The 27,978-nt window shown below is 35.7% G+C and overlaps 3 protein-coding genes across 3 annotated transcripts; 2 read left to right on the forward strand and 1 right to left on the reverse strand.

Moving 5' to 3' along the window:
• The first annotated feature begins 2,671 nt into the window (after positions 1-2,671).
• LOC145046083 (uncharacterized) lies at positions 2,672-4,661 on the forward strand. The gene is made up of 7 exons (XM_078994374.1): positions 2,672-2,951; positions 3,041-3,132; positions 3,353-3,409; positions 3,504-3,506; positions 3,595-3,900; positions 4,014-4,049; positions 4,149-4,661. The coding sequence occupies exons 1-7, from the start codon at positions 2,672-2,674 to the stop codon at positions 4,659-4,661; spliced, it is 1,287 nt and encodes a 428-aa protein (XP_078850500.1).
• Positions 4,662-10,150: 5,489 nt separating this feature from the next.
• On the forward strand, positions 10,151-12,368 carry LOC144997641 (uncharacterized). Its single transcript, XM_078957525.1, has 2 exons — positions 10,151-10,264; positions 11,083-12,368. The coding sequence occupies exon 2, from the start codon at positions 11,137-11,139 to the stop codon at positions 12,220-12,222; it is 1,086 nt and encodes a 361-aa protein (XP_078813651.1). The 5' UTR covers positions 10,151-10,264; positions 11,083-11,136; the 3' UTR covers positions 12,223-12,368.
• A 14,929-nt stretch (positions 12,369-27,297) lies between these two features.
• On the reverse strand, positions 27,298-27,777 carry LOC145046084 (putative mitochondrial protein AtMg00300). Its single transcript, XM_078994375.1, has one exon. The coding sequence runs from the start codon at positions 27,775-27,777 to the stop codon at positions 27,298-27,300; it is 480 nt and encodes a 159-aa protein (XP_078850501.1).
• Positions 27,778-27,978: the final 201 nt, after the last annotated feature.

The raw sequence follows: 27,978 nt of genomic DNA on the forward strand, positions 1-27,978 counted from the left end.
TTTTGGAAGTGCGCAGATCAGAAAACGTCTGCACGAGGTCTTCCTGGCGCAGACATGGGTCACTGTCTTCAAAAGTCTTCAAACCTCATTTTAACCTAAACCAAAAAAAAAAAAAAAAAACATGGGCCACGGTGCAGTTTCTTTCTTTTTTTTTTTTTTTTTGTTAAAAATGCATTTTTAATGTTTATGACATGAATTTAAGTTTAAAATTTAATTTATTTTAACAGCCCGCAGACATTAAAAACAAACAGTCTTCTTATTGCAAACTGCAGATATTTTGTCCACTTCTTCTGCTGTAGAGGCTTACAGATGTGGTCCGCAGACTACAGACATTTTAACTTCAAAAAAACAAACAGCATCTTAGTGATTTGTTTAATATTATAGAATGTATTCATGTGTTGACTTTATCAATTTTCAATTTAAATAAATAAAGGTCGAAAGAAAATGGATTACATGGAAATGAAGATGATAATAAACATTTTAGTCAAGGGATAATGACTTAGAGGGTAATAATGTTTTCTGTTTATCCATATTAGGTTTCTAACATATTTTTTGTATGTATTACACAATTAAGGTTGTTATAACCGTTTAGAAATAATCTTTTTTACCGGTTTCTTCCTATTAAAATGATTATTTATAAACGGTTAGAATAACCTTAATGATATAATACGCACAAAAAATACGTTAGAGACCTAAAATAGACAAAGAATAAACGTTATTACCCTCCTAAGATTTTTAGTATTTATTATTTTGAATATATATTTTTAAGATTTTTAGTATTTATTTTTATATGTGTATTTCATATAAAGTTGTTGAAATTAAAAAGAATAAAAAGTAGAAATGTTTGGATTTGATTGGATTTTGTAACCACATCATCCAATTAACATCTAGCAAGGAGCTAGAGAGAAGAACAAATTAAGACCGAACTGGATTTTGCAACCACATCATCCAGTTAACTCGAGCCTTAGAATTCTGAAATGAAAGATCCACAACAGAATCAAAGAGTTTGACTTTTTTAGGTTTATTGCTACTAAAAAAATAATGAATTACAAAACGTCCAAAGCACTCACATGACCTCCATGAACATTGACTCAACAATTGAGCGTTCCATATGAACTGTCGGTCTAGAATCCATCCAATCCACCACATCACGGATAGATAAAAACATAAGAAGGTCCAAATGAAACCAGCGGCGTAGTTAGCATATGGTAAGGTAGGTCCGAGGACCTACCTTTTTTTAATAGAACAAGAATATATAGAAAAAAAAATAGGAACTACCTAATTTTTATAAAAAGACCTACCTAATTAGTTTTGGTAAAAAAAAATTTATCATCAACCCATATATTTTATATTTAACAGCCCAACATCTTACCCCACTTTCACTAATTAATAGCCCAATCCAATTATTAAAAAAAAAACACAAAAGGAAAGGAAAATAGAAACGGAACGACGCTCATACCCCTCGCTGTTGTGCTGAACTGCTCCGTTTCCTGATCAAAAATCGACACCGCTTTTTACCTTCTCCGTTCGCCGACTGTCGTCCGGCCAAGTCGCCGGTTGTCTGCCACCGCCGGCCGCCGTCTCCCTCTAGCCGTCAGTGAGCCCAGCGACAGCTTCCAAGTGATCATCTACAACAGGTTTGTAATTTATAAATTGCAACTTTATATGAATTCTGATCAATTCATTATCATTGATTACATTTATTTGATTTGTATAATTGTATAATTCTTCACCAAAAGACAAAAGTTGTGGTCCACAACACGTTAGCAACAAATTTTGAATTTAATTTGATTAAGTAATTAATTGACAATTCCATTTAATGAGTTAAAAACACACAATTATGGAATATGGATGTTGATACAAAATGCAAGCTGTAATTTCCAGTAAGACTAATATTTGAATTTAATTTAACTTATAAGTGTAATTAATCAGAATTCTTGTCTTCATTAGTTGGTTAACATTCTTATCATTTGATTAATATTCATTCAATTTATTTAGACTTGAAACTTTTAAAATTTTGGATTTAATTTTTAACCACAAAATTTGATTTTGTTAATTTTCAAATCAAACCAAACTGAATTGTGATTCGATTTTCAGTTTGGTTCATGTTGCCTTGATTTTATTATTTGTTGATTTGATAACAAAATATTGATAATGGTTATTAGTTTGATACTCTTGTAAGTTGTAACATTTAATTTCATAATTTTATTTCAAAATCAAGAATCAAGAATGTCTTTGCATAAGTTTTATAAAAAAGAAAGAAGATAGCGAACAACAACATAAGTATACGAAGGTGGATTTAAACTCACTACCCGTTGATCCGTTTGAACGACCGAGTACAGAAGTTTATCATGTAACCCAAAGAGATGAAATTAGAAGAGCATACTTACAAAAAGGGCCTTTCCAACCTCTAAATCATAAATTTCCACCACGTGATTTTGGAGGTAAACCTCGAAGATTTATTCAATCTTGGTGTGATGATAATAAATACTCGTTAGAATATAGTATATAAGAGGATGATGCATTATGTTTATGTTGTTATCTATTCAAATCAAGTATACACAATCAAGGTGGATCAGATCATTTTGTGAAATCTGGATTCAAGGCTTAGAATAGGAAATCAGAAATAGATAACCACAAATAAGGAACTCCACACACTATTGTTGTCCAAATGTGTCAAAGTTTGATGAACCAAAGACAATCCATCGCATCTGCTTTTGAGAAACAAACTACTTTACAAGAAAAAGAATATCGTACGCGTTTGAATGCTTCGATTGATTGTGTTAGGTTCCTACTCCGACAAAGGTTAGCATTTCGTGGTCATAACGAGAAAGAAGACTCGGATAATAAAGGTAACTTTCTTGAATTACTACAGTGGTTAGCTGATCGATGTGATGTTGTAGATCGCGTTGTGTTAAAGAATGCCCCAAAAAATGCACAAATGAAATGTGGTAAAATTCAGAAACATATTGTGCAAGCATGTTCAGATGTAATTTTAAATGTTATTATGGGAGAGCTTGGAAATGTTTTTTTTTTGCAGTTTTAGTAGACAAGTCACGTGATGTGTCATGTAAAGAACAAATGGCATTGGTTTTGCGGTTTGTAAATAGAAAAGGTGAAGTTGTAGAAAAGGTTTGTTGGCCTTAGAAATGTTAATGACACTTCAGCTTTGTCACTAAAGGCTACCATTTATGATATGCTTTCAAAACGGAATTTGAGTCCTAGTAGGATTAGAGGCCAAGGATATGATGGTGCTAGTAATATGAGTGGTGCATTTAATGGATTGAAGACTTTGATTATGAATGAAACAAAATTTGCACACTTTGTTCATTGTTTTGCTCACGAATTACAGTTAGCCCCAGTGTTTGCTGCAAAGAATCACACGACGATTAATGATTTTTTTGATGTGGTTTCTCGGTTGTTAAATATTATTGGATCTTCTTACAAAAGATGAGATAAGTTAAGAAAAAAACAAGCAGATAAAGTTATTGCAACATTGGCAGAAGGTATGCTTTATGTGGTTTATTTTTATTTGTTTATGCTATTTATTCGGATAATCCATTTCTTATGTGGTTTATTTTAGGTGAGCTTCAGAGTGGTACCGGTTTGAATCAAGAAGTCAGTATTAAACGACCGTCTGATACTCGATGGGGTTCTCATTTTGCATCTTTATTAAATATCCAAACCATATATGCTTCCATTTGTGATGTACTTGAAGACCTTGATGAATTTGATAGTGATCGTGATCGTAGAGCTGAAGCAATTCACATCTTAAAATGGTTAAAATCGTTTGATTTTGTGTTTTGTCTACATTTTATGGTTGATATCTTGGGAGTGACGGATCATTTGAATACAATACTACAAAGAAAAGACCAAGATATCGTAAATGCTATGAATCAAGTAAGTAGCTCAAAAAAAGCAATTCAAGAAATTAGAGATGTAGGATGGGGCCCACTTTTAGAGAAAAGTGACTTTGTTTTGTGCTAAAAACGAAGTTAAAGTTGTGGATTTAGAAGATGAATAGTTTAATGGATACAGTCGTCACAGAGGTTCACAAGTTAGTAATGTTTGTTATTTCCAATTAACACCTTGATCAAGTTATTAATATGTATATATATATATATATATGTGTATATATTTTTTTTAAGGTTAACAACTTGCACCATTATCAAGTTGATGTATTTAAGGAGGTGATTGATATGCAACTTCAAGAGCTAAACAATCGCTTTAATGAAGTAAACACAAATTTACTTCTCTGTATTGCTTGTTTGTGCCCAAGTGAATCTTTTAAAACCTTTGATTTAGAAAAAATAATGAAAATGGCTACACTTTATCCGGAAGAGTTTCCAACAGAATATGATCTTCGAGTTCTTGAAGTGGAACTTGGAAATTACATTAAAGATGTGCGAGAAGATGAACGATTTGCTGATTTGAAGAGCATTGGACACCTTGCCAAAAAGATGGTCGAAGAAAAGAAGCATATAATATTTCTTAAGATTTACCTTCTTGTGAAACTTGCATTCATCTTACCCGTAGCAACAACAAGTGTGGAACGCACATTTTCAGCAATGAAGTTGATAAAGACCGATATACGCAACAAAATGAGTGATCAATTTTTGAGTGATAGTTTAGTATCGTATATTGAAAAAAAAATGTTTTAAAAGGTATCGGTAATGACGCAACTGTGAATATGTTTCAAGATATAAGACCTCGTAGGGTTCAATTGTAATAACTTTATTGTATCTATTGAATGGATGTTTAAATATTTTAGTCATACAACCCGACCCGCCACCACTAGTATTTTTCATTTTTTTTTAATTTTATTTACATAAGGAACCACGTGGTTTTTGGTTCTAGATTCGCTACTGAATGAAGCCAATGCCCAACCCGACTCTAAACCTGACCAGCAACCGAAAACTGCAACAACAAATGCTTCACACTTTCTTGAGAATTATGACACACATGACATAATAAGGAATCTATCACAACCCCCTTTCTACCAGTTTAGCTCTTACCGAAATACTATCCAAAAGCACAAACCATAAAAAAGTTAATTTTAATAGGGCCAAAACGGTTCTACCTAGTAGGCATACTACCCAAAGGAAGCATCATATCATTAACCCAATTCCGTGCTGATTTAACAGTAAAGATACCCGACAATTCAAGCTCCCAATACCACTTATCCGACATTTCCCCTATACGAATAGGATTTAATATCTCCACAAGATAATCAAATTGGGTCAATTCAATCCCTCCTCTAATCTCCCGACGCCAATGAAAATTCCATCCCCCCAAATCTCATTATTCACTTACTCAAGCATCTTGATTAAATACCAAAGAAAAGAGCCTCCTGAACCGCTCCGTATTCCCTAAGAGGAATATCCAAGCGCCAAACATCCTTCTAGAACCTCATTTGAGTCCCATCCTCACCATTCTATACATGGAATTAGAAGGAATACAACCATTCTCATGGAGATGATTAATGGATCCTACAATCTTTTGCTAAACACCCCCCTCTAGTTCCTATTCTCGAATCATTCGAGAAACCACCACCTTCCCCATGACAAAATTTGAGAATTTTAAACCAAAGAGCTCCCTTGTCCTTAAGAAACCACCACTTCCATTTATAAAGAAGACCGAGGTTAAAAACATCCAAACTACCAACCCCAAGAACTACAAGTTTCTTATTTAAAAAGTAAAAATTACTATAGATGTTTAGAGTTTCATATAGGGATAATGACTTAGGAGGGTAATAACGTTTCCCGTTTATCCATATTAGGTCTCTAATGTATTTTTTTTTTTTTTTTTTTGTGTATTACACCATTAAGGTTGTTATAACCGTTTAGAAATAATCCATTTTACTGGTTCCTTTCTGTTAAAATGACTATTTATAAACGGTTATAATAACCTTAATGATGTAATATAAACAAAAAATACGTTAAAAACCTAAAATGGATAAACAGTAAATATTATTACCTTCCTAAATCATTATCTCTTTAATCAAAGGAAAAACCTTGGAAAATCTTATGTAGTATATATATATATATATATATATATATATATATATATATATATATATATATATATATATATATATATATATATATTCTCTATTAATATATGTTTTATGACGATATTATAATAATGTATTTTAATAAAACTAGAATATAACATTATGTTTTCTGATTATATTAGTATTTTTTTTAGATAAAACATAAAATTATCAAGAACCTTAAGTTTAGAATATATATATATATATATATATATATATATATATATATATATATATATATATATATATATATATATATATATATATATATATATATATATATGGAAAAGTGAATATACCTAACAACCTTATATAAGCTTAGGTACCTAACCACATCATACTACGTAATTTTGTATCATATTTGCATTGTAATCACCCAAAGTTCTTAAAATTCAACCTCATAACTTGATTGCTTCCAAAATCTTTGGACTTTCACCGTTATCTTCCTTCAAATGACGTTTTTCTATCGGAGACCCCCTGGTGGGCTTTATATACTACCGTTACAAATCAAATGGTGTAGGAGGAATATAATAGTGAATGTCTGAAAATCTTAGAAGTGAATCAAGTTAAGGGTTGAAGTTTAAGAACGTTACACAATTGCAATGAAAATATAATGCAAAACAATGTAGTATAATGTGGTTAGGTACCTAAGCTTATATAAGGTATATTCACTTTTCCCATATATATATATATATATATATATATATATATATATATATATATATATATATATATATATATATATATATATATATATATATATATATATATATATATATATATATATATATATATATAATATGTGGTTTTTGTTTTTTTTTTTTTTTTTTTTTTTTTTTTTTTTTTTTTTTTTTTGAGGTTTTTCCATGGCCTTTCAATTTTGACATTGTCAAATTTACATATCAAATAAATACGACCTCAAAAAATTGTGACATACTTTATTAATAAAAGGATTTAGGATACTATATAACTTCAATTCACATTCTGAAGAATTTAATTTCCCGATGACGTAGTTTTTGAGTTCACAAAAATAATCTTTTGAAAATAATGTATATTTATTTATTTTTAAATTATTGGTTAAAAACGAGACTTCTATTGACATTTTCCTAAAAATAAATAATTTTAACGAGTTTGTCTTAATACTAATAAACCAAAATTCCAAATTAGCAAATAATTCAGAGAACTATCTATGATGGTCAAATTGTTCATAGATAGTAAAATTCAACTAATAAATGTTTTCTACACTTCAACACTCCTCTCTTCAAATGCGATTTATTTTTTAGTACACAAGAGGGAAATGAGGTTTCGTGCTTTGCTGCGAGTGTATAGAGAACTTTTAAAGTTTTAATAGTCTATGGACAACTTTTATTATTGTATGATTTTAAGAGTTATAACGATATGAAAAAAGTTATAGCAATCAATGACTAAGAATGATTTTAATGGAGAGTTTGGAAAATATTATTTTAAGGATCAAAATGAACTTGTTAGAGCAATCCATTACCTTAGGAAAATTATTTGGATTTTAAGATGCAAGTTATACTTACAATGTGGTTATAAATAGAAACTTATTAATTGGAGTATTATTTATGATATTTTCAATAACTTACGCTTATTTGTTTATTTTAAAGATATGACATTTAATCAACAGCTTTTATGACAACTTTCGTAATTCAAAATCCAAAGCTTTAGTTTATCGTGTCGAGAGTTAAAATCAAATTTGAAAGTTCAACTCCATCATAAAAGATATTGGGAAGCTAAATCCAAGTGCTCAACATTGACGTGGGAGTGATTCACTTATAGATAAACACTTGCATGGAGGAACAAGATATGGGTTGCTCAAAAAAACTTGACTACTTAGGCATTAAATAACTCAAAGAGGTCAAAATGTACAAGTAGTTAACTTGAAACAAAAAACTCGCACATATGGTAAGTATGAGACATGTAATTATCATTGTTCTTATGTATTGGGTGAATGTATCAAATTCTCTTTTAATAATTGACAATATGTTTATAAATACTACTCGATTGAAGATTATTGTGCTACTTAGGTATCAGAGTTCTCTTTGCTTCCTCCTGAAGCGTATTAACAATTATCATTTAAAGAATTACTACTAAATTTAGAATTATTTTGGAATAAAGAAAAGGTCGTCATTGTTCAACAAGACAAAAAAATAGTATGAATATTAAAGAACGAACAAATGTCAATCTTTGTGGAATTTATAAACAATCGAATCATAATAAAAAAACGATATTCATCTAAACCAAGATAATTAAAAAGATAATTTTTTTTATAATATTGTTATGGCTATTCTCTTATTTATTTATTATTTTTCAAGTTAATTGAGATGTTTTTCTTTTTGTAACAAACAATATTAGAGTTTTTTTTAATCATGGTGGTACTTTTTTTTAACAAACAATTTGGATTTTTTTTTTAATTTTAAAAACATTGTATGTTTAATGTTGAAGTTTTTGCATATTAAAATATATTGTATGTGTAATGGTAATTTTAATTTATGATGATTAAAATTTGATGTTCAAACTAGTTTATGTAACAAAAACGAATATTTAAAAAAAAAAAAAAAAAAAAAAAAAAAAAAAAAAAAAAAAAAACTAAAATAGAAGAAATAACAAAAGCTATTAGTAAAAAAAGTAAAAAATGATAAAAGAAAAACTGTTATACAAATAAAATAGTAAAATGGTAAAGGTGTTGTTTGTTTTTTTAGAACACCTTCAAATAATTTTTTGTTGCATTATGCAAAACACGCGCAACACTTGCGCTCCAACATCAGTTTATTTATTGGAAACTGGAAAGCTTCAGATTATAAAACATTTGTATGTGTTCTGTGTACCATAACACTTGACTTGTCTCTTTAAACCTTTTCAACTTTCATTTTTTCTAAGTTTTTTTTTAGAAATTTGGTATAACTTAATTTTTTTTAAACTTTGATTTTTTTTTAACTTTGATATTTTTTAACTTTGATTTACGGATTGATACAATTTATGGTTTTTCCATACTTTTTTATAATTTATTTTTTTTAATTTTTTTACCGTTTCTAATAATAATATTTTCAGTTTCAATTGTATTTTTTTAACATGTGCAATTCTTTTATGAATTTTGTAGACATTGTTTGCAATAATTTCTTAGTTTTTTTATTGTTTTCTTTTTACGTTTTTTACAATTAGTTTTTTTATAGAATAAAACTGATAGTTTCTTTTATATTTTGTTAGAAAATTTATATTTCTATTTTTTACATGTTTTTTTTTTTAATTTTTTTCAATGTTTTAATATTAGAATTATTAAAATTTCGGTGTTGAGAACTATTTTTAGTTTATAAATTTAGTTTATTTCAATTTCAGTTTACTGCAGTATGCAGATGTTAAAAAACAAACATGATTTTTATTACAGACTGTAGTCGTTTGGTCCACATCTTCTGATGTAGAAGGTTATAGAGGTGGTCTGAATACTTTATAAATTTTCGTTTAAAAAAAAAACAAACAATACCGAAATAAAAGAAAATATAAAAAAAAACCAGATATTTAAAAAATACATTAAAAACTAAAAAATAAAGGATAATGAAAATAAATATTAGATTGGTAAATATTTTAAAAAGTACATTAGATTAGTAAATATATTTTTTTCAATAACTGTAAATTAGAAAAATTGATGTTTTAATTTTTTGTAAAACCATGCTAACCAATTTTATCCGGTTGAATATTTGATGTTTTAATTTTTTGTAAAAACATGTTAACCGATTTTATTAAATATTTGTTGTTTTATTTTTTTAATATAAATATTCCTGAATTTTTTTGTAAATTTAACCGAAGAAATAATAAAATAATGACTTTAGATAAATTATTATAAATACAATGAATATTTATTGAAAATATTTACGATAATTTTATTACATATAAATAAAGTTATATTTTATGTATACGGCCCAACGGAATGTACACGGTCACCACCTCACTGTTGAGCAGATTTCCAATACTCGGTAAACGTGGCTGTTCGCTATTGGTTTGTCAGTTTCTCTACTATTTGCTCTCGTCTTAGATAAACATTTTCCCGAGACGAATTCACTCCCGCTTCACCCCTCTGTCTATATATCTATCTTCAATGAACGCTCGATCATAGACTTCAATGTCGATGTAATAGATTTAAGCAAATGCTGTAATTTCGAATTTGGGTTTTTGATCATAACGCGTCTGATTGAGGTACGTTCTATCAGTTCTTAATTGTTTACATGCATTACATCCCAATTTCGTGTTTTTATACACCACACATGGGAACATTGTTCGATTTTTTTTCATCCTTGGTTTCAGTGATTTAATTTGGGTAAAGTTTTTATTCGATTTTTATTAGTTGTGACTAATTATATATACCGATTCATGATGAGTATGTTCTTTTCTGGTTTTTGATGCTCGAAAATGTTGTTAATTATCTGTGTTCATAAAGCATTAATTTTTCATCTATCAGGTGTTTGTGTTCATGCGTTACTGAGCTATAAACCATCATGCTTCTTCCAGATGTTCATAATCACGATATTTGAGTTGAATTTTCCTTGCATGTTTAGAGGTTGATGTTCCTGTTCATGAAATACCCACGCTAATTTCTTGAAGTTTTTCAATTAGCATGATGAATTTAAGAAACCACATTCGATTAAAAACACTCGATACGAATTTCACTAGTCCCTTTCTCGAAACTTGGATTGAAATGCTAAAACTGTGAAATACCTATGTAATTTAGGGTTTGTTATTCGTCAATTAAATTAATATTTGTTTATCCCAAAGTTTAGATCTCGATATACTTGAGAATCAACTAGGGTTTTATTTTTTAATCGACATCCACTTTCTTTCAGCAATCCCAAAGCTTATGTACTACTTTTCTCAAGCAAACCAAGGGAAAAAACACAATTCTTGTTCAGAGTCTTCTATGAAAAAAATAGTTTCTGATTATTGTATTCAGAAACTCAAATACAGCATATAGAATTAAATTCATCAATCTCCTAACATATAATCTCCTTTTTATACAGATCATGGAAGCAAGATCCAAAGATTAATCGCTGCTAATTATAATTCTGATCATCATGCCCTCAACCATTACAGTCTCTAAACGACATCTTCCCGGATACAGATGCTTAATAATCATAATCCTCCTCCCAATTTCTTTCACCATTATCTTCAATCACTACGAAAAAATCACCTACTTTTTACGCCCACTATGGGACACCCCACCACGCCCATTCACCTACATCCCACACTACTACGCAGAAAACGCTTCCATGGCCACCCTCTGCCGCCTCCATGGATGGACCTTACGTTCGCACCCTCGTAAAGTCTTCGACGCCATCATATTCAGCAACGAACTAGACTTACTCGAAGTCAGATGGGGTGAACTTAATCCATACGTCACCAAATTCATAATCCTCGAATCAAACACAACTTTCACAGGTATCCCAAAAGATCTCACTTTTGCTTCAAATCGCGAACGTTTCTCTTTCGTTGAAGATAAAATCGTATACGGTTTCCTCCCTGGGAAATTAGCGACCAAGGGTAAAACCGTAAATCCGTTTTCGGTCGAAGCGCATCATCGGGTTTCCATGAACGGGTTAATTGCAAGTTCAGGTATCTCTAATGGCGATTTACTGATTGTAGCGGATACTGATGAGATTCCAAGTGGGAATACTGTGAAACTGCTTCAATGGTGTGATGGGTTGCCACCTGTCATGCATCTTGATATGAGAAAGTATTTGTATTCTTTCGAGTTTCCAACTGACCCCACATGGAAGGCGACAAGTCATGTGTTTAATGAACATCGTACGCGATATATGCATTCAAGACAAACGGATCTTGTGCTTTCGGATACTGGGTGGCATTGTAGTTTTTGTTTCAAGTATTTGAGTGAGTTTGTGGAGAAGATGAAGGCGTATAGCCATGCAGATCGTGTGAAGAGTAAAGAACATTTGGATCATGAAAAGATTCAGGAAAAGATTTGTAATGGAGATGATCTTTATGGGATGTTGCCTGAAGAATATAGTTTTAAGAACTTGATTGGGAAGATGGGGCCGATTCCTCGTTCAGTTTCTGCTGTTCATCTTCCAACTTATTTGATTGAAAATGCAGAAAAGTTTCGGTTTCTTCTTCCTGGAGGTTGTTTACGTTCACCTGATTGATTGAATCTTTCCTGTTAATCTTTAATTATGGAGATTAAGTATTGTTATATATATATATGAAGTTATGAGATAATTAGTTAATCTTTTTGATTTCTTGATGCTGCTTCTTTTATATTTCATGGAAAAGATAATGTCGATTGTGTCGTATTTTATTGAAAGTATAGCCCATGCAACCATGCATGTGATTAAACGATTCAATTCGTTCTTTTACTCACATGAATTCATAGACTTCATCCATAACATCCATTAATCAATATTGTGTAATAAAGGAAGTGAAAGAAGAAAGTCTCCCAATGCTTTATCCTTTCTTAGTGTAGAAAGTGGCCATATACCCCTCTATGACACGTACATGTTACACACATGCAAGAAAAAGGCAATTTCATTCAATCTAAAAAGCAGGATATAAGGCTGTACGCTTGGCTATGTGAGGTTCTACTCTTGGCTAAATGGCTGAATATAAGAAAGAAAAATGATGCGGAAAGGGACATGCATTACAAACACAAGAATTGACAACACTAGGCGATCCTTTTTGATTGAACAAATTTAGAAAAAGAAAAGAAGTACTTATTTTGGGGTTTTATGATGAAAAAGAAAAGAGAGATGACAAGAGAGGAGAGAGGTGGGGGTGGGGGGATCATATACAAGAAGCATGGGCAGCATCACAACACCATATGTTTAGCACGTCATTTGAAGATTAGAAAGAGAGATTCATCATCCATTGAAGAACACAAAGCTTCTTGGAATCATTTTGGGTATTGATTTTTGCGGATTTGTACATCATTTGAAGAGAATTTAATTTTACTTTGAGTTTTATTTCTTTAACTTGGCATTGAAAATGTGATTTGCAAACATGTCTATTAACTTAATTTTAGAGCCGGATTAGGAGGTTTGAAGTCGAGGTGGTAGTGGTGAAATACATGATGGGATATTGGAGGTTGGAGTAATTTGTTACCTAAAAGTTGTATTTTGGTCCCTTTGGTTGTATGTGTTACCTCTAACTTTTAGTTCCCGAGTCTCATTTAAAGACTAAAGAGAGAAGCAAGAAAAAAGGAAGTTGATGGAACTTAGAAGAAACTAACAAAAAGTTGATGTTAATTCTTGAATGGAAAGAATCAAAAAGAATAGAAAGGAAGATGAATCAAAGGAAGAGAAAGTAATCTTTCCTTTACGCCTCAACCCAACCATACTATGTTAGCATATACAAATAGATAAAAATAACCAACAACACAGATAATCATACATATCTACAAATCTATCAGAGCATTACAATATACCAACATCCTATATACAATGACACATATTACCCATGTTTTGAAAACCGGACCGGATCGCCGGTTCAACCGGGAACCGATCCCGAATTCAGTTCTTAAATGCCAAAAAAACCGGTATTCATTTGAACCGGTGAAAACCAGTAAAAACCGGTCCGGTTGAACCTGCAAAAAGCGGTCAAAACCGGAAATTTTATAAAAATTTTATTTTTTTTCATTTTTTGTATTTTTTATATAATTAAATATAATTATGATATCATTCGGTTTTTCCGGTTTTTGAGATCGGTCCGACCGGTTGGACCATCTGAACAATCGAACCAGTAAGACGACCGGTTCGATCTCCGGTCTGGTTTTCAAAACATTGCATATTACAATACAAAGTATAGTGATAAAACTAACTTCACAACCTAGTAGAAACAACACTGATCACAAATCCAAAAACTAACACTACAAGTCACCTATACAACAAACAAGGACCACATCTCAAATACATACCAAAACCCTATATTTACCTAAACTCAAACTTTGTCAAAAGTCAGCGGTCAAAGTCAAAGCTAACACTCAAAAGTTAAACAGCCAACCACCACGTCTTGACCACCCTTTGGTCCCGTCGTGGTAGAGTGAAGACAAAATAATCGCAAAACAACCCCTCATCCTGGCGACCAACTCATCATGTTGTGAAGAACGCTATGGACAACGTAATGCTTTAAGCTCTTAATCCTTCAAGCCAAGCAACCAAACTTTCTAAAAGGCTTTCTACTTCTCAAAATACCATAAAAATCGTGCCTTTTTAGACATGCATGTCTTAAACACCAACTAGGTCAAAATAAAAGGAAAAGAGGTCAAATCTCATGCATGGACCCTAAAACTCACTAATATTCCAAATTTGAGACAAAGAGATACAAGGGAGTCACAAGAGATCATAAATTTGCCAACTTTATGAGTTTCCAACACTCAAACTCCTTCAAAAAATGAGAAAAGTGAACTAAACCCTAGATCTAGCATGATTAAGCTAAAAATGTAAGAATTTGAGGATTTAGAAGAGTCCTAATGTAGCTCAAGATGATGAGGGAGTGGCTTGCTAGCTGAAATGATGCACCAAAATGCCTTCTCTTCTTCTTCAAGGCTTTAAATCACCAAAAAGGAGCTCAAAGATCAAAAATGGAGGATTAGGGCTTCTTGAGGATGAATGGAGGTGATGGAGGCTGAGGGTGTGAAAACCCTAGCCCTCACTTCCCTTAAATAGGGGGACTATCCCCAAAATTAAGGTTTTGGCATTCAAGGGCTGTCACGTTGTGACCAAAAATGGTTACATCGTGACAACAAAAGGAAATATGCGTTCATCCAAGCACTATCACGTTGTGACACACAAGTGCTCACGTCATAAACAATGTTTTATCCTTCAAATTGATTGATAATTATGAAATAATGCTTACCTGGAACTGGTGTTACAATTCTCCCCTGCTCGAACTAGATTTTGTCCTAGAAATCCTTTGCTGCAAATAAATCTAGGTAGTACCCGCGCATCTCCGACTCAGGCTCCCAAGTGCACTCGGAGCCCTTCCTATATTGCCACTGAAGCTTGAATAAGGTACCACTTTATTATGCTAGGTCTTTGTCTCCTTGTCAAGAATAGCCACGACCTCTCCACATAACTCAGGCACTCATCGACCTAAATGTCTTCTAACAGAACCACTGACGTATCATCTATCAAGCACTTCCAAAGCTGAGACACATGGAAGGTGTTATGACTCTAACTAATTTCCTCATGCAGGTCCCACTGGTAGGCCACCTTACCTACCCTAGACACCACTTTAAAAGGTCTGATAAACCATGGGCCCAACTTACCCCGTTTCCTGAAGCGTATGACACCCTTCCAAGGTGATACCTTCAACAGAACCATGTCCTCAACTTGAAAGTCCAACTCAGATCAACGCCTATCATTGTAACTCTTTTGTCGGCTTTGTGTTGTCCATAACCTCTGTCTGATCTTCTAAATAAGCTCTATCATCTGTAGAACCACCTCAGTTCTTCCCATGACCCTATGGCCGACCTCTCTCCAACAAAATTGAGTGCGATACTTCCTCCCATAAACAAGCTCATACGGAGGTGAAGCAACGTTGGAATGTTAGTTGTTACACCCCCAAACCAAGGATGGTGGAAACGTCCGGGGGTGGCGGACTTCATGTATAGTATAATAACAATGAGTATAATAGTGATCAAAGCAATACAACCAATCATAAATATAATCAGAAAAGAATTACATGGTTTCAAGTGTTACATATTTCAATGATTGACTACAACATGATATAAAAATAGTTGTTCAATGTCGTAGCGTTCCATCCTCAAAAGCTTGTGGTTACATGGTTTCGTTGATTTCCTGATAATACAAGTAGTTTTGAAAAAGTGTCAACAATTAAGTTGGTGAGTTCATAAGCTTTTTAGATGAAGAGTTTGGAAACCGATCTTTGTAATGAGTTGTGTGTTACCAAGAAAAATCCAATATTTTCCTTACAAAAGTGATGTGTGGTCTTTAATTCCAAGACCGAAAGTGTACAGTAATATCCATACTTATTGATATAAAAAGTGATTTTCAATCGACATAAAACCTTTTTTCATTTGTGAAAATCCCCATAAACTTTATGTGTTGTTAACTCCTTATGTGAGTTACTATAACCATACTATGACTAGATGAACCTGCCATGACGTTTCTCAGGCGTCGAAATAGAAAATGTCACTTGTCACCCCAGACCTGTCGGTCTAGTTGTTACATGCAGCTCAGGTGTGGTTTGTCAAACCCAATATAGATCTATACACAACTACCACGTTCTCCCTACAAGAAACTCTGGTTATAACTACAAGGAAATTTTAAGCCGTACTCTATGAATACTAAAAAGAATGTCTCAGAATTTATGTTAACAAGTTTACGTGTAGTGTGCGTGAGTGTAAAACCTTTTTCTTGTGGGAATAAAACCTTTCGAAATGTGTTTGTTGTGTTAATGGCAACATAAACTATACCTATTATAGCTTATTAAAAATGTTTTGTAATGGTATAAATCCTCTTTATATATGATTTAAACCTTTATAATGAGGTAGAAGACATTTAATATAACTAACATGTATTTATATATGATAATACACACCTTTCTCAGCAAGTTACAAGGTGTAATTGAGTTATCAACCATTTGCTAGTTTTATCTTTTATGTTCCTGTTCTTGGAATAATAATAGAAAAATCATACGGAGTTTAAAACTGATTCCGTAAATTTTGAGAGTTTATAAATTGCGTCTAGTTCGTTCATAATTTTTATCATGATTTTTAGAAGTTTATAACTGGTGTGAAAGCGTTCATATTCACAGACTGATCCGAATTTGTAGCTACAGTGATAGGCAGTTTTGTAGAAATCACCAAAAATTGTAGAAAATTCGTGTGAATATGTGCAAGTAGTCATTTTAAAGGTATAAAACTAAACTAATTGCATCTAATACAGTTTTGAAAACTAAAAAGTTTAAGATGTTCAAAACAGTCTATGAATGAACATTAACTTTTATGTTGAAAGCTGATGTTTGAGTTTAGTTGTGCTCTTGGTGTTTTAACTTGTATCCACCCCCCTTAAAACTTAAGAAAAACATGAAAATATAGGGGTATGAACTCACCTTGAGTGATTTCAGTAGATGGATGATGAAGAAAAGAAGCGTTCAACTCAAGAACACTTGGGAGATGCTTGAAGATTCGAAGATCTAACAACAAATACGACGGTATTTGTGTAAGGAACCCTTGATTTGAATGAGCGGATGTAAGGAAATCAAGTGTGGGATGAAATATCTTACCAAGGTGGATGATAACTCAAGAACTCCTGGAGGAATCTCAAAAATTTGAAGAGATGTGAGAGAGAAAAAGTGCTTTTGCTTTTTGATGAAGTGTTGGTGATTCTAGGGAATGAGGGTGGTATGGGTTAATTGTGTGTGTGTATGTTCAAGAAAACTTGTAGGGAAAGATAAAATATACAAAGAGTGGGTAATGGTTGATGTGAATAGTGACATGGAGTATTGAAAACCGGGCTCATATGTCATAGATTTATGGAAAAGTCAACACTCTATCACCAAATCTTACCCACTAGATATTATTCTTAGACTAAGATTTTCCCCCATAAATGATTAAAATATGATTATATAGGGTCTCATATGTCAAAATACGAGTTTGGGTGAAAATCCCGTGTTAAAATCACGAAAAACGGGCTCAAAACGCTAAAATTATTGAAAATCGGGAAAAAAAAAAAGAAGGAATCTGCGAGATCAGGGCCGAAGGTTCGGTCCTTGTGCTTTGAACTGAAGGTAGGTTCGGTCCATGGGCAGGGAACCGAAAGCTGGCTGAACTGAGTAATTTCGCAGGCGAAAGTGTTGGGTGAGAAGCGAAGGCGAAGTCAAGCGCGAGAGGCAAAGGCGAGGCTGGTCTCGGTCCGAACTGATGTCTCGGTTCGTTTGGAGTTTGGTTCACTCGGTGCTGCTTCGGCTCGTCAGGGTCCCGGCCCAAAAGGGACCTTCGGCTTCGATCTTAAGTAGTTCGGTTATTAGCTAGCTCTGGTCTTGGCAGGTTCGCCTCTTATTGTTTTTCTTCTTAGGGTTTCGCTTCTAAGAGGTTCGGTTCCTAAGAGGTTTCCGTTCTTTAAGGCTGTTTTACCAATAAACTTCCTGTTTTGCGCGGTTTTTTACTGAATTGAGGGTCGGGATGTCCCGAATGATTATGAAAAGTTGAGAGAGGCTATCAAATAGATTTGGGAGAGACATGAGATAGAGAGAGATAGAGCAAGAGCGATTGAGAGAAACTGTGTTTGTGACCTTTTTTGGATGTTTAGCTTCACAACGCAAGGTTTGTAAACCCCTTTAAGTCTAGTTATGAGTGTTATACGCCCCCGAAGGGTATGTAATAATGTTTTATCAAGTAGTTCCACCACTTACCCTGATTAGGGCTTAGATTTTCTGAACACGTGAAGGCTCAAAGTGATGCTTTGCATAAAGATAGTGTGTTGTACCATAGTAAACACGATGTAAACCCTAATATACAAGGGTTAATTGAGTTGACCGATTTGACTTGTCGACTTTATTTGAATTTGACTTGACCGAAAATTGACGGTTGTCACATTAGCTGTTGTTGTAAGGGAACTCAACTATTAGAGGAAGGAATCCCAACTCCCACCGAAATCAATGAAACAAGCCCTCAACATAGCCTTGAGCGTCTGAATAGTCCACTCACTCAGATCATCAGTATGAGAGTCATAAGTAGTGCTGAAGTGAAATCTCATATCTAACTCCTCATGAAACCTTTGCCAAAACCGAGAAATGAAATTCACATCATGATCGTAATCGGTCTCTCAATGTGATTCAGGTGCTCATGCAACTGGATATCCTCCAAAGGAACCACTACGGAATCATTAACCAAGCACTTCCACAGCTGAGAGATGTGAAAGGTGTTGTGAATCTGACTGAGCTCCTCGAGTATCTACAAATGATAAGCTACCCTACCCACCCGGGCAATAACCCTGAAAGGACCAATATATCTGAGGCCTAGCTTTCCCCGCTACCTAAACCGAATGACACCTTTCCGAGGTGACACCTTTAGGAGTACCATATCCTAACCTAGATTTCCAAATCTAAACAATGTTTATAATCATAACTCTTTTATCGACTTTATGTGGTTTGCAATCTCCATCGCACATATTGGATCAACTCAGTACTCTGGAGCACCACCTCTGTGCTAGTCGTAACTCGCTAACCAACCTCACCCCAGAAAATTAGGGTCTAACACTTCCTCCCATAAAGCATCTCAAAAGGTGGTTGATCAATAGTGGCATGGTAGTTGTTGTTGTAAGAAAACTTCGCCAATGGGAGATACGTATCCCGGCTACCACCAAAATCCAGTACACATGCTCGTAGCATATCATCCAAGTTTTGGATTGTATGCTCGCTCTGACCATCGGTATATGGATGAAAAGTTGTACGGAAGTGCAATCGAGTACCCGACTCCTCATGGAACCTCTTCCAAAACCTGGAAGTGAACCAAACATCCCGATCTGAAACCACCAAGGCTAGAACCCCATGTCGTGCTACAACCTCCCGGATATAGACATCCGCTAACTTCTCCACATAAATGCTCTCCTTAATAGGGATGAAATGCTCACTATTTGTCAATCAATCCACGATGAACCAAATCGAATCCACCCCACGTGCATTCCACGGTAGCATTGTGATAAAACTCATCGTAATATCTTCCTATTTAAAAATAGGAACACCCAACGACACCATCTTTCTGTGAGATCGTCGATGCTCGACCTTGACTTTCCTGCAAGTCAAGCATCACTCCACATACTAGGCCATAACCCACTTCATACATATCCACCAATAATCAAGCCGGAGGATTGTATACATCTTCGTTGTTGCCGGATGAATAGAAAACGTCGACTTATGTGCATCCTCCATCAAAATCTGTTGCGTACCCCAAGGTATGGGATCAAAACTCTCCGATGAAGGGTCAATAATCGTTGACTATCATAATCAAAAGGGCAAACCTAGCCTACCATACACTCACTCTTCCGGTGCTCCTCTTTCATAGCCTCGACCTAAGCCTCTCGAATATGCTACAAGAGTGGGGTAATCACAGTCATCCTCAAACAAACATCCTTGATCGATGTGCCAACCATCTTGCAGCTAAGAGCATCGACCATCATGTTTGGTTTTCTCGAGTGATAAAGGATCTCACAATCATAATCCTTTATCATAAAAATCCACCTGGGCTGCCTCATGTTCAGGTTTGTCTGATCCATAAAATATCTCAAGCTCTTATGGTCCGTGTAAATGATACAACGAATCCTATATAATTAATGATGCTAAATCTTGAGGGCAAACACAACCGACCCCATCTCCAAATCATGAGTGGGATAATTCGCCTCATGAGGCTTCAACTTCCTCGAAGCATAAGCTATCACACAACCCCTCTACATCAAAAATGCACCAATATAGGAATCGACACATCACAGTAAACCACAAAATCATGCATACCATGTAGCATGGTCAAAATCGGAGCCTCACATAACCTCTACCTCAAGGTCTCAAATGTCGTCTACTGCTCAGGCCCCCAACAGAATGTAGCAGATACTCAACAAAACATCGATTCTGGAGAAATTCTCAATAAAGCTCCAATAATACCCAGCTAAATCAAGGAAACTTCGAACCTCGGATGGAGATCTCGGAACCTCCCACTGCATCACGGAAACTTCGAACGCTGCTAGTGCATAAGTGATCCCAAAAGGCATCACCACAAACTCGTAATGACCATAATGACTATTGAAGGCCGTCTTCTAAACATCCTCATCTCAAAGCCTCATCTGATGATAAACCGAATGCAACTCAATCTTGGAGAACAAAAATGCACCCTGCAACTGTTCGAACAAATCATCGATCCTTAGAAGTGGATAATGGTTCTTCACCGTCAACTTGTTCAACTCCCGATAATCAACGCATCCTGTGGGAGCCATCTTTATTCTTTAAAAACAGAATTGGTGCTTCCTAGAGCGAACAACTCGGTCTGACAAACCCATTGTCTAATAACTCTTGTAGATGTGTAGACAACTCCTGTATCTCTGGAAATGCTAATCGATAGGATGCTTTGGTTAATGGAGTTGCCCTTGGAACCAAATCAATACAAAATTCCACCTACCTCTCCGAAGGTACCCCATACAAGTCCTCCTGGAACACATCTACATGCTCTTGATCAACCATCACATCATCAATTGTCCTCTTCTTCACCTCTTTGGTATCTAATACATAAGCTACAAAACCAGATCAACCATGATATAGATACCTCCTAACTCTCGTAGCTAAACAGAGTGCTAGTCCACAGTGATCACCCTCGCCATGAATAAATAGTTCTCCCCCACTTAGGGTTCGAACCTTAATTAACTAGTTCCCACAGTTAATCATCGCCCCATTAGGTCTCAACCAATCCATTCCCATGATCACATTGCTCTCGCGTAAAGGGATAGGAACCAAATCAATCAGATACCGCTCACTGAATAATAACTCCATAATGCAACCTTAATGTACCCTTGATACCCACATTGGACGATCATTGACAATCTCTACCTATAATGGATAATCAAGATCCCTTGGAGCGTCACCAAACCTCTTTCTAAGCGCAAGAGATACAAATAATCGGGTGGCGCCCGAATTAAACAGAACTAAAGCTGGAACATCGTTCACTAGGAACATCCCTATATAACAACAATTATATATAATAAGCATAAACCTCAAATAAAATAATGAAAGATGGAGGAAATACATACTTGTAACCACATCACGCACTGCACGAGTCTCCTCGACTGTCAAATGGAAAGCTTGCCTCTTCACCACTAGCACCTTTGCATTGCCTTGGTGGTCGTCGATAATTCTCAATATTATCGGAGCGGGTGCTACCACCGCTCCCCCTGCTGCCAAACATTGACAATCGACCTTCTTGTGGCCCCACTGATTCCAATGAAAGCAAATCAGACTCGGTCTCTGGGTAGTGGTGGTGGCAGTACAATCTCTGATGAAGTGACCAGTCTTGCTATACTTGAAGCAGCCATAACCACCAGCCCTACAAGCTCCCTAGTGCGTTCGGCCACATCGGCCGCACCGAGCCTAGCCCTGCTGGCCCCTCGATCTTGAATCCACGACCTTGGGCTTCTTTCTCGAGCCCTCCAATACATGTACCTGAACTGGCTTCCTCTTCCTCACAGTCTCTAGATCAATCTCCTGCTCGCGAGCATGAGCTACAATGTCACACAATGTCTTGCAACTAGACATACTCACAAACTCCCGTATCTCATCCTTCACATATCATGGTACTGAGCCTTCTTCATCTCTTCTTCCGCCACATATTGTATAACCAACAAGTCCCTCTCACGGAACACGGTGATGATTTCCGTAGCGGTCTCGATAATCCGGCGAAGGTCCTGAAATTCCCTCATTAGTTGTTGAACCTCAATCACGGGTGTAACCTTATCCCTCAATCTCGTAACAAAGTCAATCCAAGGCATCGTCTCAACTGCCTCATCTCCTAAAGCATAGTCCACCTCCTTCCAACAATCGCGCGATCTATCATTCAAAAGTCATGATGCAAATCTGACCTTCGACCCCTGGAGGTAGAAGCTAGTCCGGAAGGCATTCCCGATGTCCACTAACCACCATATGCTTGCAATGGGATCCTTTATTCTGAAGAACTCAAGAGCCCCACAGACACAAAACTCTCATAAAATCAAGGAATATATACCCACCACAGCCACCATCTTAGTGCGAAATGCGCCCTAATACTCATCCAAAATCTCCATGATACCCTCCTTGATCGTACCAAAGATCACAGGAGTCTGCTTCAAAATATTGTGGGTAATCTCAGATGAAATGAACTCCCGTATCTGATCATTTATGAGTCTGGCTCCAGATCCCAAACCCGATCCCTCACCAGGACCTGAACCACCTCGAGTGACCACCATACTGAAAATAAACCACAAAAAGTTACAAACCATCAGAAAACACTCGAAGAATCTCACACCAAGCGGTTCCCTTAGTATCCTCATGACTCCCTTGACTCAAGTACAGATCATATGCTTCCATTAGTACGGGCCCAATACTACCTTCCACACCTATTCGTACTTTCCACAAGAGTCGTCCTGATTCCCCTAAGTGAATCCTTAAACAACGCATCTTCTAATTCTAAGATGCTTCCTAGGTTCTCCTAAGATTCCTTCCCACACTTTCCACCATTAGCTGTAGAAGAAACCCCCACTAACATCCGGTAAGTACCTTATGAATATAATTACATGCCACAAACATTAGATAAATCTTCGACTACAAAGTCTCACACTACAATGGTTGGACTCAAACAAAAGTTGCTCAATAGACTTAAACCTAACCTTCCAATATTATCTAATTTATGCAACATGTAACCTAACATATTTGCTTGATAGTCAGCTAGCACTAGAAGTGGTTCCTAAAAACACAAAGAAAGCATCATTTGAGCATCAAGTTCTAACCAGAGCACTGCCTAATAGGCCATTCTAACATATCATCAGTAATCCATACTAGTAAGCATACAAGGCATCTATCCTATCATACAAATCCTGAGCATATCCTTAGCCCTAATATAGAATTGTTAGGAAGTAAAGCGGATAACTAGAAAAACTATAAGCACACAAGACACAATATTTATGTGGTCCGATCAAGGTGACTTATGTTCACAGGCAGGTGGGGAGTATTCTTTTATTTCAGAGCTCTCAAATAGAGGTTACAAGTATAATTATACAAAGATTCGCCTATCACTCTAAAATTCAAGATACAAGATGACTTAGCATACATCCCTATTTATACTTGAGGGATCAGACCTAAAACCCTAATGGGCTAAGCCCATTGGCCCATAGGCCCATGAAAGGTGTCAACCAATCATAATCTGCCATGCAGCATCTTCTGGAACATTTATCCATGTCATAAAACCCATGAGCATCATCAACACACATAATGGAGCACCTTGTGCCATAGTGGAGCAACATGATGTATAAGTGGCACATCATGAACAATAATGGCCCAACAACCATCATGGTGGCACAACATGGTGTAATCCTTGTGCAATACCAACTTCTGAGCATCCTTGAATGATCTTGAGCATCATAGAGGACTTCATAGCATACTTGGCTCATCAAGGACCAAGATACTCCAACTTGAACCATCATGGCACAATAGGGATATGGGTGGCACAAGAACATCAATATTGCAGCAAAAAAACCACCTTGGCACAATGAGAACATACATCGGACAACAAGGCCATGCATGGCGCAAGAGCATACTCCATGGCTCAATAGGAATACCTCATGGTGCAAGATGGATCCTCATGGTGCAAGAGGAACTCCTCATAGTGCAATAGGGGCATAATGACACAAGAAGGAATGCCCTTGGCACAACAACATCCTTCTTGGCCCATCCCTTGAACATATGGCACATCAAGGCTCCCTTGTTCCTCCATATCACTCCTAAGTGCTCCAAACCTCTTCCAGTTGCTCCAAAATCCCTTCTGCACAATCCCTTCCTTTGGCACTTGATTCGTTCCTTTGTTAGATGATTCATTTCTTTCTTAAATGATCTGTTTCTTTGTAACATACTTCATGAACCCCAAGTGATCCATTTAGTTCCAAAGGCTCCAAATGCTCCATGAACATGATACAAATGCTCGATTCACATATAACAATCTCCACCTTGACTTGAGCATCCTCTGAACTACACCTAGAACAAGAAATTCATATCCCTTCCTACCATTCATCCCCAAAGGGACCTATCTCCTACAAACATCAACCAAGTCCAAGAAAAGCTTAAACTTCTCCATGGGCAACGAATTTGTCAACATATCTATTGGGTTGACCTTGGTATCAATTTTCAGTATCGAAAATTTTTCTCCTTCCAAGATATCCCAAATGAACTTCAACCTAACATCCATGTGCTTCATCTTCCCATGATACACAGGGTTCTTTGCAAGACTCAAAGCACTTTGACTTTCACAATACAAGACAAACTTCTCCACCTTTAGACAAAGACTCTGAATAAGCCCTTACAACCATATCTCCTCCTTTATTCCTTTCATCATGGACATGTACTCGGATTCAGTTGTAGACAAAGCTACAATATCCTGTAACATTGACTTCCAACTGATGGCACATCTGAAGAAAGTGAATATGTAGCATATCCATGACTTGCGCTTCAAAAATTCACCACCATAATCAAAATCATCATATTACACCAAGCCACTCTTTGTATTTGCTCCATACACCAAGCAAACATCCGTTGTTCCCTTCAAGTATCGCAAGATCCACTTTACAGCTTTGCAATGAGTCTTCCCTGGATTACTCATAAACCTACTAACCATACTAACTGTATGAGCTAAATCAGGTCTGGTATTGACAATAACATACATGAGACTCCCAGCATCACTTGAGTATGGAACCCTGCTTATGTACTTCCTTTCTTCATTAGTAGTGGATATAGTGTTTGGACCAAGTTTAAAGTGAGCCGCCAAAAGAGTTCCAACTGGCTTGGACTACTTTTCTATCTCTTAGTATCTTCATTCCAAGTATCTTCTTTGTTGCGCCCAAATCCTTCATTTTTGAACTCATTCTTCAAGGTCTCCTTCAGTTCATTTTATTCCAACCATGTCCTTGGTTGCAATAAGCATATCATCAACATATAGAAACCTATATGTGTAGAAATATGGTGACAATTGCTTTGAGTAAACACAATTGCCAAACTGGTTCGAGTGTATCCATTCGAGATAATGAATGAATCAAATATCTTGTACCATTGTCTTGGAGACTGCTTCAAACCATACATGTATTTCTTCAGAAAACATACATGATCCTTCTTAGAATTAAGGAACCATTCTGGATGGGACATATAAATATTCTCTTCTAAGTTACCATGAAGAAATGCAGTTTCACATCAAGCTGTTCAAGCTCCAGATTAAATGCACTCACCATGGTCAAAAGAACCTGAATTGTCTTGTGCTTCACAACCAATGAGAACACCTCATGATAATCAATAGAAAATCCTTTCACCACCAACCTTGCCTTGAAGCTATTGGTTCATGGTATCCCTTCCTTCTTCTTAAAAATCCATTTTCATCATATTGGCTTTACCCCCTTTGCTAATGGAACAAGATCCCATGTTTCATTCTTCTCTAAATATTGCAGTTCTTCATTCATGGCCATCAACCATTCATTTGTTTCTTTACTCGCCACAACCTCTTTATACGATTGAGGCTCCTCAGTGTCAATGAATTCTCCAGTTGCTAAAGCAAATGCAATGGAGTCAAGTTCACCTAAATTCACACATCCCACATATCTATCAGGCTATCAAAGGACCCTCTTCGATCTTCTCTTTGCTATAGATTCATACCCATCATCTTTCTTAGCATCAACACCACTGGATGAAGATCCCATGGGTTGCTCTTGGGTTTTATCTTGTCTAAGTTGTTTATTGCCGCCTTGCTCTTTGTCACCTATCACAACTCTATCTGGAGTTTGAGTTGCAAACTCCACCTTCTAACTAGCACCCTGATCTTTGTTCCCTTCTTGACTTGTATCACCTCCTCCCTGTTTACCCATAGCAGATTCATCAAAGGTCACATCTCTGGTCATGATAAATTTAGGAGTTCTTCCTTCTTTTGTACATCACAGTTGATAACCTTTTACTCCTGTCACATATCCTAGAAATATTCACTTCATTACCATTGGCTAAAGTTTACCATCATTCACATGAGCATATACGGGGCATCTAAATATACATAAACCAAAATAGTTAGAGGGTTTACCGAACCATACCTCCTCAGGAGTCTTCAATTCAATAGCAGTTGATGGTGATATGTTCACTAGATAGCAAGCAATGTTAACTGCTTCTACCCAAAATTTCTTGGATAAGTTAGCAAATATCCCCATGCACCTTGCATGCTGAATGAGTGTTTTGTTCATCCGTTCTACCACTCCATTTTGATGTGGTGTGTTTCGTACAGTGAGGTGTCTCACTATACCTTCTGCCTTGTAGAAATTCTTAAATGGATTATTGCAGAATTCCAACCCATTGTCAATCTGAGTCTTGACCTGTTTTCCAGTCCTTTTTTCAACCATGTTCTTCCACTCCTTAAACTTACAAAACACCTCATCTTTGGTCTTCAGAAAGTACAATCAAACCTTCCTTGAATAGTCATCGATGAACATCATAAAGTATGAGTATCCTCCTTAAGACATCACTAGTGTAGGACCCCACAGATCTAACTGAACATACTCCAGGATTTCCTTGCTTGTGTGTCGACCGATACCGAACTTCACTTTGCGATGCTTTCCCTTAACGCAAGCTTCATAAAACTTTATCTTTCCAGTAGCCTCTCTACCAAGTAGTCCTTGTTTACTTAGAACTAACATCCCCTTCTCAATCATGTGCACCAACCTACGATACCACAACTCTGTCTTGTCATCACCTTCATTTAAGGATTGGGAGATAGCCACCGTTCCCATAAGCATACTATCTTTTAGGATATAGATCCCTCCACAATTCATCTTCCTTTTCATTATAACCATGGAGCCTTTGGTCAGTTTGACCCAGTCACCTTCACCCGTATACCTCATCCCATTCTTAGCCAATGTGCCAAGAGAAATTAGATTCTTCCGAACTTTTGGAACGTACTTGTAATCTAACTTCCTTACCATGACATCATGCATCTTGATCTATACTGTGTCGTTACCTTTAATATTGCTCACCTAATCATCACCCATCTTGACTGTGCCATTCCACTCTTTGATGGAGTCGAACCAGTCATGATTATATGCCATGTGATAGGATGCTCCAGAATCCAAGACCCAAGCATTAGCAGAACTTAATGTACTCACAGTCAGTACATCACCATCGTCGCCTTTATTAGA

The sequence above is a fragment of the Lactuca saligna genome, chromosome 5, assembly GCF_052625555.1.
Source record: "Lactuca saligna cultivar CGN05327 chromosome 5, ASM5262555v1, whole genome shotgun sequence".
Taxonomy (NCBI): domain Eukaryota; kingdom Viridiplantae; phylum Streptophyta; class Magnoliopsida; order Asterales; family Asteraceae; genus Lactuca; species Lactuca saligna.

Coding starts and splice junctions, on each gene's coding strand:
- LOC144997641 (XM_078957525.1), top strand. CDS start 11,137: ATGCCCTCAACCATTACAGTCTCTAAACGACATCTTCCCGGATACAGA.
- LOC145046084 (XM_078994375.1), bottom strand. CDS start 27,777: ATGCATGATGTCATGGTAAGGAAGTTAGATTACAAGTACGTTCCAAAA.
- LOC145046083 (XM_078994374.1), top strand. CDS start 2,672: ATGTGTCAAAGTTTGATGAACCAAAGACAATCCATCGCATCTGCTTTT. Junction 2,952..3,040: donor AAATGCACAAATGAAATGTG/GTAAAATTCAGA, acceptor TTTTTTTTGCAG/TTTTAGTAGACAAGTCACGT. Junction 3,901..4,013: donor TCGTAAATGCTATGAATCAA/GTAAGTAGCTCA, acceptor TTGTGGATTTAG/AAGATGAATAGTTTAATGGA.